The sequence below is a fragment of the Nematostella vectensis genome, chromosome 7 (genome assembly GCF_932526225.1).
Source record: "Nematostella vectensis chromosome 7, jaNemVect1.1, whole genome shotgun sequence".
Taxonomy (NCBI): domain Eukaryota; kingdom Metazoa; phylum Cnidaria; class Anthozoa; order Actiniaria; family Edwardsiidae; genus Nematostella; species Nematostella vectensis.
This window is the reverse complement of record NC_064040.1, coordinates 6133361-6149727: the sequence shown is the minus strand read 5'-3', so window position 1 is coordinate 6149727 and position 16367 is coordinate 6133361. Positions and strand designations below refer to the sequence as shown.

Genomic DNA, 16367 nt, shown 5'->3' with positions numbered 1-16367 from the left:
TGCAATAAAGAACAAAAATAAATTAAACTTTTAGAAAATTTTTAAATAAAAAATTACCACCAATACATCATCAAGGGACAATTTCAATTTATTCCATTATTGCAATAACAGTATAGTTGGTTTCTACAATCACAGGCATTTACTTAAAGACTTTGCCTTGGTTGAATTTCTTGCCGCGGTAAGTAAGCTCCTCACGCTGGATGAAGTAGTCTTCGATGAGCTTCTTGTCAGCAGGGTCATCTGGGTTCAACCTCCTGCTTGTGTAAGACGGTGCATCTACATTCCAGTCCTCATTCAGCTATGGAAATAATAAAATTGGTCATCATTGCCTGACAAACTAATGCACTTGTAAATGATGGAAGGGAAACCCCTAAAAATCTGACCCATTTCTTCAAAAAAATCAAATTATTAAGAAAACCGAAAGGAAAAGAAATCTTGGTTATCTTTGATTAAAAGGGTTGTACTAGGAGGGTAAGGGGTGTATATGGGGGGGGGGGTGGTATGGGATTAACAGGTGGGGTATGGGATAAATGGGGGTGGAGTTGCATGGGATAAAAGGGGAGGGGGTATTAGTATAAAAATTTAGAGAAAACTTGCAAGTGTAGTTAAAAGCACCATGTGCTTTTAAAGATGAAGATGAGGTACAAATAGCAAAAATAAATTATTACATTTTAATAATAATATCTTACATTTTAACCCAAAATATTCCACAGCAAAAGTAAGCAAGGGAAAGTTACAGCCACATTGTAACTTTTCACAATTTATTCCCTTTGAAGTCTGACCTATATGTAATTATTATGAATTCAATGCATTGATGTAGAGGGGATAGTTTTAGTGGTTACATGGTCCACATAGCAATCCTAACCTCAAATGCAAGCTGCTGTCCGCGGAACATCCACACCCCAGCAATGGAGCAATTGTGGTTTTCCCCAAAAATGCAGATACTGCCAAACCCATTCTTGACAAGCTTCTCCAGACGCTGTATCATGCCGCCAACTAAGTTGCAGGCCATGAAAACCATGCCCAGGTCCTTCTCGTACTCTTCCTTGTATTCCAAGAACCACAGAGAGTAACCCTCTTTGTCAAAATTCTCCCAGAAGTAAGGGATGGCCTTAGACTCGGTGTCTTCGTTAGAGTACACCTTCTTCCATGCATCCAAGTTCATGGAACTGTTTGCAAATAATATTATAATAGTTAAAAATAAGTCTTCATTTGTGTTATGCACAGCTTCCATACATTAGCCAATTTGACAAAAGACTTTAAGTTGGATGCTTCCTGTGTAATCATGAACAGCATCACTGTTTTAGAGAGGATGCCATTGACCTGCATAGTTAGAGACATCCAATCCACGGTTCCCTGACAATGCTTGGTCAACATTCATTCTATGTAGAGAACTGTGCTTTCAATAGTGAATTGACATGTTTCCTTGCATATAAACTGTAGGCTTAGTGAAATTCTTGGGGCAAGCTTAGTAAATTTTTATTCCAGAGTAATAAGCTGAACAGGGTGCAAGGGAACATTTGCGTAGAAAGCATGTGATCTACAACTAAGTAAATACAGTGTAAACCAACCTGGGTGGCAGTGCTGCAAATGGGTCAGCCTTTGCAGGTTTCTTGGGAGGCTCCTGCTCCTTGGGTTCCTCTACCTTCTTGGGCTCCGCCTTCTTCTTCTCCTGTTTTGGTTTCTCCTCCTTGTGGGCCTTTTTCTTGTGGTGGTCTTTATGGTGTAGAGAATTGAAGGTCTTTGCTACAGGAGAGAAGATACTATCAAAGAGCCTAAAGATATTTGCAACAGGGGATAAAAGAAACTACCACAAGAGCTCTCAAAGGGTTTGGGAAAAGATAACTAGACTTTTAAACACGAAACAGCGCTATAAAAGGGCCCTTGCAAGGTGTTTGTTACATCCCCCTAACTGTCAACAGCTCCCGGTAACGCTTTGAATAACAAAGTGAATAGAGAGGAAGATTTGGACTTTATCCTTCTTGAATTATTTAAGATTACAACAATTTGTAGCATAAACTCTAGTAGGAATCTTCAAAAGGGTTTCAGATACCGCAGAATGACAATAAACACCGGTATATGTTAAATTACAATTACACAAAGTTACGCGATCTCAGTCTCGCAATCTCCCATTTAGCAGCTAAAATATCTACATTTTAGCCTAGAAGCTACCCCTGCAGAATTCCTCCTTTGAAAGTAAATCTGTAGTATAACAAAACTTTTGTAAGAAAGTTGTGCTAACCACTTAATAAAAGGATGAGAGAATCACACAGTACAAGCCGCAATGATAAATATACTACCGTTGCACAAGTCACGTTGCAGATTCGAAGTTGTAAACTGATGTTTCAAAACCGAAATTATTTTAAAATCTTCAGCAAAATTGTGATAGGACTTAATTTCTCATTTCCAATGCTATTCTTGCTGTAAACGGCTAAAGATTGTCAGTAGAGACTTTGTAACTCTTCAACTCGCCTCTCATGTTTTCCCGCTTCGAGTTCCGTTACCACCGGCCATCTTTCAATTGTGGGTGGAACCTTACCCTTTTATAGCATTGTTTTGTGTTTAAGGGGTCTTCAAGGCCTTTGCCACATAAAATATCATTGCTAAGAAAAGAGGCAAGAAGATATAACATGAAAAAACAAAAAGGAATAAATAAATGGAACATGTCACTTTAAAAAAATCAATTCCTTTCTTTCCTGTATTCAAATACAAAGCTCATGAAAAACCAATTTACCAGCTACCAAGTATCTCATGAGTGTTGTCAAAAAGTTTCTAGAGGCTTACAATCAAATTTTGCCATGGTGTCGCACATCTTGACGTCTCCCAAGATCTTCTTGAACTCCGGCTGGTTTACACAGGTGGTGAACCACCTGTTGACATTTCCATAGGGTGCTCGGAATGAGGGCTCCATGACCTATAATCAATGACTCAGATGGGGTCAGCAGGAGTTTATATCTCATCATATTTTGTTTTAATATTGACCCACCCCATACAGCCATTAGTATATGTGACCTCTCACCCGAAAAACAACCTTAGAGTTTTCCATTATTTGGCCAAACTTGTGCCCATGTCGCGGAATGCTTGCAGCTCTTAAACCGAAAGCTTGTGTCCACGTTGTGAAATGCTCACACAAAGCTAAGGGAAAGCTCTCGCCTTTATCACGGAAAGCTAAATACGAAAAAGTCTAGCAATTCCGCGGATCAATTCTGTGCAAGTTTTGAGGGAAATAAAGGCGGTAGTTATGATTCTATCTCTGGTTGATTGGGGCTTCGTCAGGAATGAGAACTGAAGTAACAGGGAATTTAAGCAATTTCAGCAGCGATTGCAGGGAAAGCGTGATCCCCCGAAAAGCTTTCATGTTTTGCGCTTAATTCAAGCTAGTTTTGATGGAATTCTCTTGTTTTTTGTAGTCCCAAAAACTATAGAAAAGCCTAAAATCTTATTTCTAACATAGCAAGCAGGCACTTCCAAAAAGACCACAAACTCAGAAAAATATTCAACAAAAAAACCATCAAGATCAGTTACAGCTGCATGAGCAACACCAAACAGATAATCGACACCCAAAACAAGCGCATTATCACTTCATCAATGACAACCGATGACATCCCCACCTCCATCACCACTTATAACAAGACATGCAACTGCAGAAACCACACAGCCTCATTCCGCCACGGAAATACAGAAATACTGAACTCAGCAAACACATATGGAACCTCAAGGACAACAACATTGAACACTTTATTTCATGGCGCATCCTATCATCTCATTTCTCCTATAACAGCTACAGTAAAAGATGCAATCTCTGTATAAAAAAAACTCGTCATCATTTGCCAACCCATCATTCATCAATTTTAAACAAACGCAATGACCTAGTGTCTTCATGCTGCCACAGAAACAAAGCGCTGCTATGCAACAATTGAACCATTCAAATTTGGCGCCTTTATTTATGTAAATTATTAATATAGACTGTATATACGCATGAAACAGGTCTGTAGGGATGAAATTTTTTCCATATATACAACTATTTCAAAAAACGTTGTCAGTGCGAAACGGCAAATGGCGATTGGCAAATGGCAGTTCTAGGACCGAAAGGAACCATGGGTCTCATTAAATTTCTACTAAATGCTGAAGAATATGGATAAATCAAACAATTATCCATTAAAGATCATCAATGTATGTCTCTGACATTGCTAGACTTTATTAAACACCTTTAATTTTACGAATAATTAGTACCCAGAAGCACCGTTCGGGCTTAGAACTGCCATTTACTATTTGCCATTCGCCATTTGCACTGACAACCTTTTTTTAAATAGGTATATATATATATATATATATATATATCAGTGCAAATGCCAACCTTATATATATATTTTAATGAGGAATTCAAGACTTTTGTTATCTTTATTTTCATCTTCCTTTATTCACTATCTAAGCCCCCTCTCTGAGTGTAATAACACTCTGTACAGCAGGCATAGATGAATCGGAATCTAGAATATAGAAAGAAGACAAACATTAAACACACCTGCTTGTACAGCATTTGCAGAACACAGCAAACAGCAATATCAGCAAGGGTGACTCTTTCTCCAACCAAGAAGGTTTTCATCAGCAAAACATCATTCAGCATAGTCATATACTTCTTGACATCCTCCATAGCCTTATCTGTTGACTGCAATAGTAAAATAATGCGATACTAGGATTAACAGATATCATTTGTTTTCATGAAACAGAAAACTAATACCTAAGGGAAGTATAAGGGAAGTATAAGACCTTACCTGGAACCCATTCATATAAAATGTTAAAATAAGGTCATCAACAAATATTTTTAGGGAATTATTCAAAATCTCAAGTTTGCTTTTCTTGGGCTTCAACCTGACTATTCTGTCACAAAATAAAATCACATTTTCTGACCTGTTTATGGTATTGCATCATCCCATAGGTTGGGAACACCCAGGTAGCTGCCGCAGGTAGGAGCTCTTGATCTGCAAAGTTGACATACTGCACAACAAGTGCAGAGAGCTCAGCAGTGGAACCACGCAGCTGTTCATTGGCCACTAAAATCACATTCAAATAAACATTTAAATCATAATTTATTCTTAAGATAGAAAAAATTGCAGGCCTCTGAGAGTGAGGAGCGTGAGAATGCACATCCCCATGCAGCCTATTTTATTTGTTTTTACGAGTATTTTGAAAAAAAATCTTATGACTCAAGGCAAGTGAAACTTGAGAATATACTATGGTTGGAGAATATTTAAACACTTAATGGGAGCCTTAAATAAAGAAAAATCCACCCCCACCCCAAAACCAGCTTACAGCTCTGCAGGGGTGGGGGATAGAACACAAGAAAACAAGCAAGTAATAGGGACACATCAACCTCCAAAAGTATGCTTGACGATTTTTAAAACCTGTGAATTGAGACCTCCCGGTTATTGCTTATGGGGACTAAGCAAACTATAACTATCAACCCACCGTAGTGAGCAATGGCATTGCTCTCGTACAGGCATTTGCCGTCTTTCGTCTCAAAAGCTGGGACCTGAGCAAGAAGTGAAATGGAACGTTATAGAAGTCCCACAAGAGCAGAATGAAAGGGGTTCTTTCATCTCTCCCTCTCTCTACATATATCTATATATGTATATACCTATTTCACAAAAGGTTGTCAGTGCAAATGGCGAATGGCAAATAGTAAGTGGTTTATTGGTACTAATTATTCGTAAAATTAAAGGTGTTAAATAATGTCCAGCAACGTCAGAGGCACGCATTGGTAACCTTTAATGGATAATCGTTTTGATTTATCCATATTCTTCGAGACGCATAGTGACTTTCGGTCGTAGAACTGCCATTTACCAATCGCCATTTGCACTGACAAACTTTATTGAAATAGGTTTATATCTAATACATACTACACACACAATAAAAAGAGCTGCTTAATCTCGTAGTAGATTATATTAATCTAAAACGCAAAAATAACCATATCAATGCATAGTTTGGTTAAATAACGACCCATAACGAGCAGCGGAGGTACACTACAAAACGTAAAAGATTGTACAAAAAAGTTTAACTTTGTTTTTAGAAATTCAAATGAAGCATATTGTTTCATTCTCTAGCTAGCCTATCTTACCTTCCCCAAAGGAAATTTCTTTAGGAATTCGGCAGTGTGATTGTCTTTACCGAAAGTGAAAGCCGGCACTTCAATCTTGGTGCCACTGTACTCTGCGGCGATCAAGATCTTTTGAGCTCGGAAACTATCCGGATAGGTGTATAATTTCTGCACATAGAAACAAATAAAAAATTAAAATACGTTCAAGAGATACTGGGCAATATCAGGAGCTTATTTTGGAATAAATTCAGGAGCAGATTGGACCAGATTTTAATGGATTAAAAAAAACAATGTTCCACTCACCCCGGCAGCCATTCTGGGATATTCAATGAAGAGAAAGAACGTATGCGCGGACTGACTATTTATAATGACAGTCTGGGCATTTCCGGATATGACGACAAAACCCTTGATCTCACAAAAAAAATCCTTGGTCAAATGGAAAATTTGAAAAAAAAAAATACCGTTGCTCTTACAATGGAAAAGTTTTGTTTGTCAATGTGAAATATTGACGATGTAAAAAAAAAAAATACCGCGAACTTTCTTTTAGTTTGGCACCATCAAAACATGGGTTACCTGTGGTGGACTGTTTGGATAGAGCTTGAAAACGAGGCTACTGTTGTTTCCAAAATGGCGGACGGATCGGCAAAATGAACTCGAAAAGGACAAAGCATTTGACATCATTTTGCGTTTATCAAAATCTTTAGATATCTGTGCTTAAAGATGCCTAACTGGTTATTCACCCACGACGGGCTGAATCGGACGCCATCTCGGCTCGATGGTATTGATTATGCTACAGAATGTCGGTACCGCAGGGAGGGCACGCGTTTTATTATGGAGTGCGGGAACAAAATGGGACTGTATCCTTTCTTGTGACTAATAACGCCATAACTAAATCGCTATTGAATGCATTAGCTGGCTTAAGTTTTGGAAAACCTTTGTACTTACTCACTTACGATGTGTTGCTTGGTCCCTTGGTAAAGTGAATCAATTGAAATCGAGCATGTGTAGCTTGTGTCAAAATATTACAACACTCATTGAAAAGTCCACTTTTGGTATTTATCTTGAGTAATCTAGCTAACAAGGTTTAAGTTAAGCTTCTGTTTCTCTGGTTCTACACAATTGTTGCAAGCCTATATAGCTTTCTTGTTGTTTGTACATCAAGTCATTGATGGACATTATTGATAACCAATATAGTAATACGGTAGATAACGATATAATAAGCATTTTCCAGGATTTTGGTGCTTCCCGCATCAACCCTAGCGACACACCTGATAAGAGTATGTGATGATTATGGACCCATAAGTCCTCATTAATGGTGTGTCCTTATTTAATTTTATGAGAGTTACATTCTTAGGGGCCATTTTCAGTTTTAAGCTATGCCCAAAATTTATAGCATATCGTTATTCAGAGACATTTCAGTATTTTTTTTATGTGCATTTCAGTATTTTTTTATATGCCTTAAATAAAAAGAGGCCTAACCGAATTTTTTTCAATCAATCTGAAATGGGAATCATTGGTAGAGAATTTTCAGAATGCATTCGAGTCATTCTGCTACAGGTAAGCAGAATGGGTGGAATTGCCTTCATTCCATTCTGGAATGGGAACGTGGGAAAAAGAAACACACGCTTTTTCTATTCTAATCATTCACATTCCGGAATCACGAGTAAAAAAATGTGCCCTTAGTCTAGAAATGTCAGCAAAGCTACTGTTTTTGAGATGCATGAAAACATACACTTAAACTTCCTGTTGATTTAAATTCCTTTATTACCTTTATTTTGTATTCTTTATAGCAATGCTCCACTATGTTTATGTTTGTTATATAACCATAACTACTTGTACTACAGACGCTATGACACAATGGCTACAGGAGCCGTCTACTTCCACAGATTCTACATGATCCAGTCTTTCAAAAACTTCCCTCGCTGGGTAAGAATTCTAGCACTTTACAAATGACACTGTGTGTGCAGAAAGGTAGCTAGAGATATAGTTATACTACATCTCCCCAGTCTGAGCCCTACCTATAAACCTGATGTCTGGATTAGGTGTCTTTTGCATGAAGCTCTTTCTCCGGCTTTCCCATTCTTTTTTGAAATGATACTGTAAAGCCAAAGGACCCATTTAGTTTGTCTGCCCTGTGCAAGGTAAATGTTGAGGAAGTGCTGACCATACAGGGGTGCACTGTCATAGGTATCTTATAGAAAAAGTATTCCTTCAAGGATTGCACCTGGGGTTGGCTAGAAGGGCTACAACAAGCTTCCAAAATTGATCCAGAGGTCTTCTTACAAATGAGAGAAGAAGCAGTGTCAACATGATTTAGAATGACTGAGGTTCCTCAAAATACTATCTATTGAATCATCTTGAGTCACTAGCACACTGATATGATTCTGGTGCTGTTGTAACCAGTAGTGCAGTTGGGCCGACATGACGGAAAGGCATGACTTGATGTTCCCAATAAGCTCATTTCACATCAAATAAGGCAGAAAATTCCCCTAATTACTAAGTGAGTAATATTAAACAAAATATCAAATGCGACTTTTTATAAATTAGTTCGACTTTTAGTAAAGTGTCATTGAAATTTGAGCTTTTCGTCAGTGAGCCAATACATAGCAAAGCGCAAGGATGATCAAGGATAAAATATCTTAAAAAGCCAAAATCTGGGTATGTGCATTTCTGCCTCATGTTATATGTGTTTCGAAAAGTGAAACTCAGTCCGGAATACATGGAAATTATGGCCATTGTAAGAAATTTTATCTTCTTTCTTCATCTCTCTGAAGTGCGCATATTCAGGGTTTTTCCATCATGTCAGTTGGGCCCAGTTTAGTTTAGATGATAACATAACACTTTGATGGGTGTAGGTGACTGGTGCAGCATGTTTGTTTCTTGCTGGCAAAGTAGAAGAGACTCCAAAGAAGTGCCGTGACATTATCAAGACAGCAAATAGCCTCTTGACTCCTCCTCAATTTGAAGCTTTTGGTCCTGATCCCAAGGTACAGCTTCATTTTGCTTATAATTTGAATACTCAAATTTCTCATCATCTATTAAATATAACTCTTTCCCTGGCATCATTTTACACTTTAGAATTTGATATGTTTTAATTATATGTACTGTTAAGTAGGATGTTTTGAGTTTTAGTCTTACTTTGGATTTTACAGTGATTGAAGCAGATTGGGTTTGCTTTAGTGCTGTAATGAACATCTCATTTTAGAGCCAACAGCTTGTATTGCAAAAGTCTGATACACAAACTTGATGACATTTTTTTGCAATAAATAATGAAAGTTGATGTAAACCAATGTCTTGACACCTAGGAGGAAGTAATGATATATGAGAGAATCCTTCTGCAAACCATCAAGTTTGACCTCCAAGTGGAACATCCGTACCCCTGCCTGCTCAAACTAGGGAAGGGCCTCAAAGGTGATAACAGTACTACACTTTCAATGTAATATGTCTTTGTTGTGGACTGTCATTCTTTGGACTCCACAATGGCATGGACTAGAATTACTACACTCCAACACTTTTATATCTCAACATTTAAAATTATTGCATCTATTCATCTCGTTACCGTAAAATGCTAGATCAGGGTTCTAGAAAATTCTAGCTATCGATTCTAATTAAATAAGACAGGATGTTTTTGTTAAATGTTAAATCAGGTTATGTATCATTGCCAGCAGATATACCATTAAAGTTCATAACCCCCCCCCCCCCACTCTTGAAAGCGGGGAGCAGCACCCCCCCCCCACACACACACACACACACACACACACTTTTCTGAGAGGATGTTTCTTTATATATGAACGTTTTATTTTAAACCAATGGTTTTCAAGCGGTATATATGCAACCGACAACAAATTTGTTGAACAAATTAAAATCCCCACGTTCTTATAAATAGGATTCGGAACCACCAACCACCCCTCCCCCTGAAACCACTATCCACCCCTCCCTCACAACTTTCGCCCCCGCCCCCCCCCCCACTTATGGGACCACTCCGCCGCCCCTGATTATTTATTAACTGAAGAATTTGAGTTCAGGACTTACAAACTAACAACTGTTTCTTTTTTCAGGGGACCGTGCCAAGCTTAATAAACTGGTGCAGATGGCTTGGACATTTATAAATGATAGGTATCTTAATTTATTGTCTGCAATAAGCCAAATCATTGTATGGGGGTCCCTAATTACAAGTCTGCCAAATAGTATTTAGCAAAGTTGAAATGGTATGTTCTCTACAGCTGTAGAACAGTAGTTTCACTGACTTTTTGAGCGTTAATCCTTCATCTGAGGTGTTGATTTATATCCCTGCTACCCAGACCAGTTATAGTTACACTACAGTTTGCCTGTAGTTTTTCTAGTCGTACCAGTATTTAAGGTCACCTTGGACAAATGGGGAAGTACTAAAATACCTTATTACACTTAGTTTTCGCAACGTCAAAATTTTGTGATTTTTTAGATGGCAGTATTTCGTAACAGTTTATTTTCGTGATTTTTCTTTATTTGTGAAAAACTAGATCACTTTATTTTCGTGACTTCATGATTTTGTGATCATAAATAAATAAAAAATCAAGCAAAACAACTGGAATTAAAATGTGCTGTAATCATCAAAACTGACACAATTTGTAATAAAAAGATGCGTTGGCTAAATTTATTTTCATAAAAATCTATAAATACAAGTCCAACCCAACCCCTTACCGTACTATATGTACATTAGATGACTAAATAGACAAGTTGTATCCATAAAGCTTATCAAACGGCCAAAATTCCCCCAAGGTTTCTTGTGTACTCATTTTATTTTCGCTTATCCTACTTTACTTTTGTAAATCTTTTAACCCTTTCGCGCCTAGATATGGAATTTTCCGTATTTTGCTGTATGCCTCTTTGTCATTGGGCAAAAAGACAAAAGGACTGCCTTATATGGAAACATAACACATGGAATCGATAGAGCATTAAATTCTGCACGTTTCTCTCTTACAGCTCAAGTCAGTACAACGAACCGTTCGTCATGAAATTTTTATCCAAAGTTAAAACTTTTTCACGAAATTAAAGTGACATGAAAATTAAGTGTATAAAGGTAGAACCCTTTTTCTACTTCCAAATTGAGTAAGAAGCATTTACAGCATTCAAAGATACTTTTAGATATTTAAATGTTTGTCGAATATAGAATTTCTTTCTCTTGTCACTGTCTTCAGTTTCTTTCATTTTATTGCAGCTTATCAACAACATTATGTTTGAAGCATCGCTCTGAAGTCATAGCAGTTGCCATGTTGGCACTCGCAGCCAAGCTGAACAATTATGATATTCAGGCTGCAACAGGTTCAAAAGAGAAACTGTGGTGGATCCACTTTGCCAAGACAGTCTCAGAGCCTATGGTTAATGGTAAGTACAGATTAGCAAATATAAAAATGACAAATAGAATAGCTTGTTATGCCCAGAGTTTTCTTGACCAGGAAGCAAGTGTCACAAAGTGTCATTAAAAGTAATGGAAATGCACATCACCTTACTCTATTGTATAAACCTCAAAAACAGGATTTGTTAAGGGGTATACAGGCATTGATATCATATACAAAACTTCTCAGATTTGGTGACTCTTCAATAAGAAAGAATGCTGTTTGGCCATCAAGGGGTGTGAATGTGCCTCTGTCTACCCTCAAGGGGTGTGGGAGTTGCCCTGCTTCTCCCCATCTACCGCACCTCAAGGGGTGTGGGAGTTGCCTTGCTTCTCCCCATCTACCGCACCTCAAGGGGTGTGGGAGTTGCCCTGCTTCTCCCCATCTACCGCACCTCAAGGGGTGTGGGAGTTGCCCTGCTTCTCCCCATCTACCGCACCTCAAGGGGTGTGGGAGTTGCCCTGCTTCTCCCCATCTACCATTAGCTAGGTTATGTTGAACATTAGTTTCAAACAATATATTTTTTCCAGACATAATGGATATGATGCTTGAGCTGTATGATGGCAAGAGAAAGGAAAGATCGGCAGCAGAGCAAAGGGCAGCATCAGCTGACTCCAGCCCTTCTGTCACCCAGAGTCCTCCTGTCAAAAAACGGGTAATTGTCTGGGCCAGGGAAAACTTGGGAGCCAGTATTACATTAAATTGCCCATTGGTGGATCTAGGGTTTGGCTAAGTGGGCCCAGGCCTGCCTATTTGCTGAGATTTTGCTTAAAAATGCGCAGAAGGACAAAGGGAATCCATGAAAGATGATAAATTGAACCTCTTTCCCTGTCATCATCAATAATAAATTGAACCTCTTACAGTATGTTCCTATTGTTTTCTGGTCTGATTGTTATAAGGGGCTTGGTGTTCTATTCTGAAATATTAGGGGTTAAGTGAAATGTAAACTCATATTCATACTTTTTATAAAATATTCTATTTCAGCGTGAAATGGGAAGCACAAGTGACAGGCCAGGTATTAGAAGCTAACAGTGTGTCTCCTGCTTTGATATTAGAAACAGACTCTCCTATCCATTGTATACTTTAACTCTATATGTTTTTGTGATTTCATAGGAACGAAGCCTGAGAGCAAGCAAGCTCCCCTTCCATCAGCCATCTCTACAACCACCATGCAACAAGTATCTCAATCGACAGGACTTCAAGTGGAAAACATCAGCCCTGCTCCTCCCCCAGACAAGCAACGCTGCAAGTCGTCTGACTCTAGGCCACCACCACCAGCTGAACCACAAGCACCTCTACCGCAACTAGCTCCCTTGCCCCAACAGCAAGCTCCATTACCCCAACAGCAAGCTCCATTACCCCAACAGCAAGCCCCATTACCCCAACAGCAAGCTCCATTACCCCAACAGCAAGCTCCATTACCCCAACAGCATGTACCCTTACCCCAACAACAAGCGCCCCTCCCTCAACAAAAAGCACCTCTCCCCCAACAGGCAACCACAATGTATTCTGCACCCCTTCCCACCCAGACAGCCACTTATGGATATGCCCAGGCTACAGTACCGATGGCGATTCACTATGCTGGCCAGTCGTACCTACAGACTGCACAGTATGCGACACAGTACAGCACCCCTCCCCCTACATCCTTCCCCCCTCCACCCCTTCCGCCTCTCACAACTTCCCAAAACTCCATGTACCAGATCCCCCCTGGAAACTTGTCCAGTCTTCAGAACCCACCCAGCTTTGGGATGTCTCCTGTAAGACCCCCTACACACAGCATGGCCCAAGCTATGGGTGCACCTCCTCCGCCCTTGCCGCCAATGCAGCCCAGAGCACCAAGAATGGACTACAATTGGTCAGGACAGTATCCTCCTAATATGCGAGGTGGATGGATGCCAAGATAGACAATTTTGTACCTGGGCTGTTGATATAGGGACACTGATCACCTGAACATACACAGGATTTGCTGAGGGTGTTTCTATAGCCACAGGTATATAAAAAGGGATAGATTTTGACGATCCTTTTATAAGAAATGGCCAACTTTGTGGCGGCCAAAGAGGGGTGTCCGGGCACATCCCCTAGCTATGTGTCCGGATCATATTTTTTTTATGGTAACTAAAATGTACTGAAAGACCGTTAAGTTTACAGCAGTTGAAATCAATGAAGGAGTTGTAAATGTAAAATCTATTAGTTTGCGACAAACTCCAAAACCCAAATGTCGTGTGTGCTTAACCACATTGTACTTTGTAAATAAAGGAAATACATATGAAAAGTTGCATAATTTTGTGCAATTCATCCTCTATTTTTTCAGTGGTTGGCTGTTGTAATTATGGACAGTCTCAAACTCTGGACACTAAGCTCAACATATTAATATGTTGATGGTTGACATGCATTAACGTCAGTTCTTTTTAGAACTGCAGAATCAACTTGGCTGGATTTTCTAAGTTAACAGAAAATGCATGGCAAATCGTTTTGTATGACCGAATTAGTTATAATAACGAATCCAGTGAAGTTATAGGAATCATATAGAAAAAGTTTTGTATTTGAAGATTCCTTAATAGGAAATTACCCACTTTTTAGACGCCAAGGGGGTACGCACCCCCCTGTGTATACCCTGTAGTCTCACCACATCATTAGTTAAAGCCATCCTCATAGCACGGTTAGGGTAGTAATGAGGTATATAGGGTCAGGGACCCTATATGGTTCTCGACCTATCTTTTAGGGTATAAAATTCTTACCAACTTCTATCTCTTAGGGGTGTTTTAGGGATTTTCCCAATTCTGCTAACTTTTAGGGGTTTTCATGACTGGAGAGGAGGATTTTTCAGATTCTCTTATCTTTAAAGGTGTCTCACGCTATATGGTGGCCCAATCGCTCGGAACATATTTTACAATAAACCACAACTGATCGGTTGATACCGGCTTTATTGTTGGTAACATAACAATACTCTGATCTGTCAGCCAATTAAAACAGGCATTGTTTTTATGCTTTTTCTTAGGGTTAAAAATTCTTGACCACACCCAATGTGCAATCTCTTAGGGATAAGAATTGTTGTTGTCCACGCCCTTAGTGCTATCTCTTAGGGTTAAAATTGATTTTGCTGTCGAGCACCCCCATCTGTTTCTCTCAAAGTCCTCCTGGGGGGTCAGGGATCATTTTTGATTTCTAGGATCGGGGATCAAAATTATGTTGGCATGGGACCAGGATCAAAATTCTAGAATTTTCGAAATATTGCGATCAGGAACGGAGTACTTATTTGCCATGGGGCCAGGGACCACGATTTCACCCATATTTTTTAAAAGGGTCACTTGAAAAAAAAAAAAAAATATATATATATATATATATATAATAATGGTTGAAGGCTTAAATTTAAATTCCCTACAGACCTGTAGGGAAACCTATGTAGTTTGTATTTTTCTCAAACCAACACTATATATATATATATATATATATATATATATATATATATATATATATATATATATATATATATATATATATATATATATATACACCTCGTTACTACCCTGTCATATAGAAAGGACAGTCTCTCTCGACGCGTTATGGAGCATATAAGGAAGGGTATCAGTAAACGTCAAAAATTGAGATGTACTGTTAGTCAAAAGTACGGAGCCCGTGAAGGGACATTTGAAAAACCTACTGCAATTTTATTTCGTGCGGTATACTTTTCGCGTCGCGAGGACGTTTTCAATTTCGCGTGTCTTTTTTTTTTCGTGTTTTCGTGAGTTTTAGATTTTTTTCGTGAGTTTTACTTAATTTTTTCGTGAGTTAATTTTTTTTTTCGTTAGTTTCATTTTTTTTTTCGAGAGTGTTATTTTTTTCGTGAGTTTTTTTTTCGTGAGTTTTATATTTTTTTAGTTATGGCCTTACTTTCCAATGTACATCCAGTGACACAATAATTCACCATAAATTAAGTACATACCTGGGTTCTACCCAATTCTTACAAGTATAATTTAAGGTGGTCCGTGGGTAATTATTTCAGAAATGCAGCTTTGGAATAATTACCCGCGGGCCACTTTAAGGTAAGAACACTGAATAAAAAAAAACGCTTTTTCATTGGTACTATGGTACGTAGCGTTCTTTAATGTTTTGTTTTCTGAAGGATATGCAGCATTATTTTGTATGTTTGTGAGGTAAATAAAATCATAGCATACTTCCAAATTTAGTCGGATTTCTTGTGAGAGTGTTAACACATTTTCATTTGCATGAATATTGAAAATCAGCAAGCGTAGTTGGCCTACAAGGAATTGTTTTGGATTCCAAAGCGTCTTCAGAATGAATCGTAATTAGAAAGTCTCACGTTCGCTGTCTGAATTCTTTATGAGCGCAATTAGGAGAGAGGCTAAGGGAAAAGGTAAAAAGAGGTACCCTCAGGCTAGACCCAATTTAGGGAGGGGTGGGGGGTGGGGGTTGACAGCAGCCTACTACCTAGAATTAGAAAAAAAAATATTAAAAATTCAAATAAAAATTTTTAATTGCTCTTAGTTATGAAACTAAATTCGACGAGAACCACATCAAACAATTCCCATCATTTTATCTAATGCTCTCAGATTTTACACAGCACTCTTAGTAAAAAAAAAGTAAGGTGTTCAAAATCAGAGGGGGTGTGGGGTATCAGACGGTGACCGTCACCTCCTTTATCCAAACGAAAAAAAAAATAAACTCACGAAAAAAAAATAAAACTCACGAAAAAAAATGAAACTCACGAAAAAAATAAAACTCACAAAAAAATAATAAACTCACGAAAAAAAAAACCGACGCGAAAAGAATACCGCACGAAATAAAATTGCAATAGGTTTTTTAAATGTCCCTTCCCGGGCTCCGTACAAAAGACTAAAAAAGATGAATGCTTGAAAAACTTCTGGTCACCCTGCGGT

At 38.5% G+C, this 16367-nt stretch overlaps 2 protein-coding genes across 2 annotated transcripts; one reads left to right on the top strand and one right to left on the bottom strand.

The window, feature by feature from the left end:
* Nucleotides 1-70: 70 nt before the first annotated feature.
* Nucleotides 71-6536, bottom strand: LOC5520815 (elongation factor 1-gamma-A). Its single transcript, XM_001640481.3, has 9 exons — nt 6398-6536; nt 6116-6262; nt 5467-5530; nt 4909-5051; nt 4523-4666; nt 2785-2914; nt 1572-1746; nt 866-1169; nt 71-298 (listed from the first exon to the last, which is right to left on the bottom strand). The coding sequence occupies exons 1-9, from the start codon at nt 6407-6409 to the stop codon at nt 140-142; spliced, it is 1278 nt and encodes a 425-aa protein (XP_001640531.2). The 5' UTR covers nt 6410-6536; the 3' UTR covers nt 71-139.
* Nucleotides 6537-6700: 164 nt separating this feature from the next.
* Nucleotides 6701-13741, top strand: LOC5520718 (cyclin-K-like). The gene is made up of 9 exons (XM_048729702.1): nt 6701-6951; nt 7939-8020; nt 8950-9081; nt 9400-9505; nt 10153-10210; nt 11292-11458; nt 12000-12124; nt 12454-12484; nt 12583-13741. Exons 1-9 carry the CDS (start codon nt 6815-6817, stop codon nt 13371-13373), a joined length of 1629 nt encoding a protein of 542 aa, XP_048585659.1. The 5' UTR covers nt 6701-6814; the 3' UTR covers nt 13374-13741.
* Nucleotides 13742-16367: the final 2626 nt, after the last annotated feature.

Bases quoted from the DNA above. Each gene is read 5' to 3' on its own strand.
- LOC5520718 (XM_048729702.1), top strand. From the start codon at position 6,815: ATGCCTAACTGGTTATTCACCCACGACGGGCTGAATCGGACGCCATCT. The intron at 11,459-11,999 runs GTAAGTACAGAT...TATTTTTTCCAG, and splicing joins CTCAGAGCCTATGGTTAATG to ACATAATGGATATGATGCTT. The intron at 12,485-12,582 runs GTATTAGAAGCT...GTGATTTCATAG, and splicing joins AAGCACAAGTGACAGGCCAG to GAACGAAGCCTGAGAGCAAG.
- LOC5520815 (XM_001640481.3), bottom strand. The intron at 5,052-5,466 runs GTGGGTTGATAG...ATGTGATTTTAG, and splicing joins CAATGCCATTGCTCACTACG to TGGCCAATGAACAGCTGCGT. The intron at 1,170-1,571 runs GTTGGTTTACAC...ATTTGCAAACAG, and splicing joins TTTGCAGCACTGCCACCCAG to TTCCATGAACTTGGATGCAT.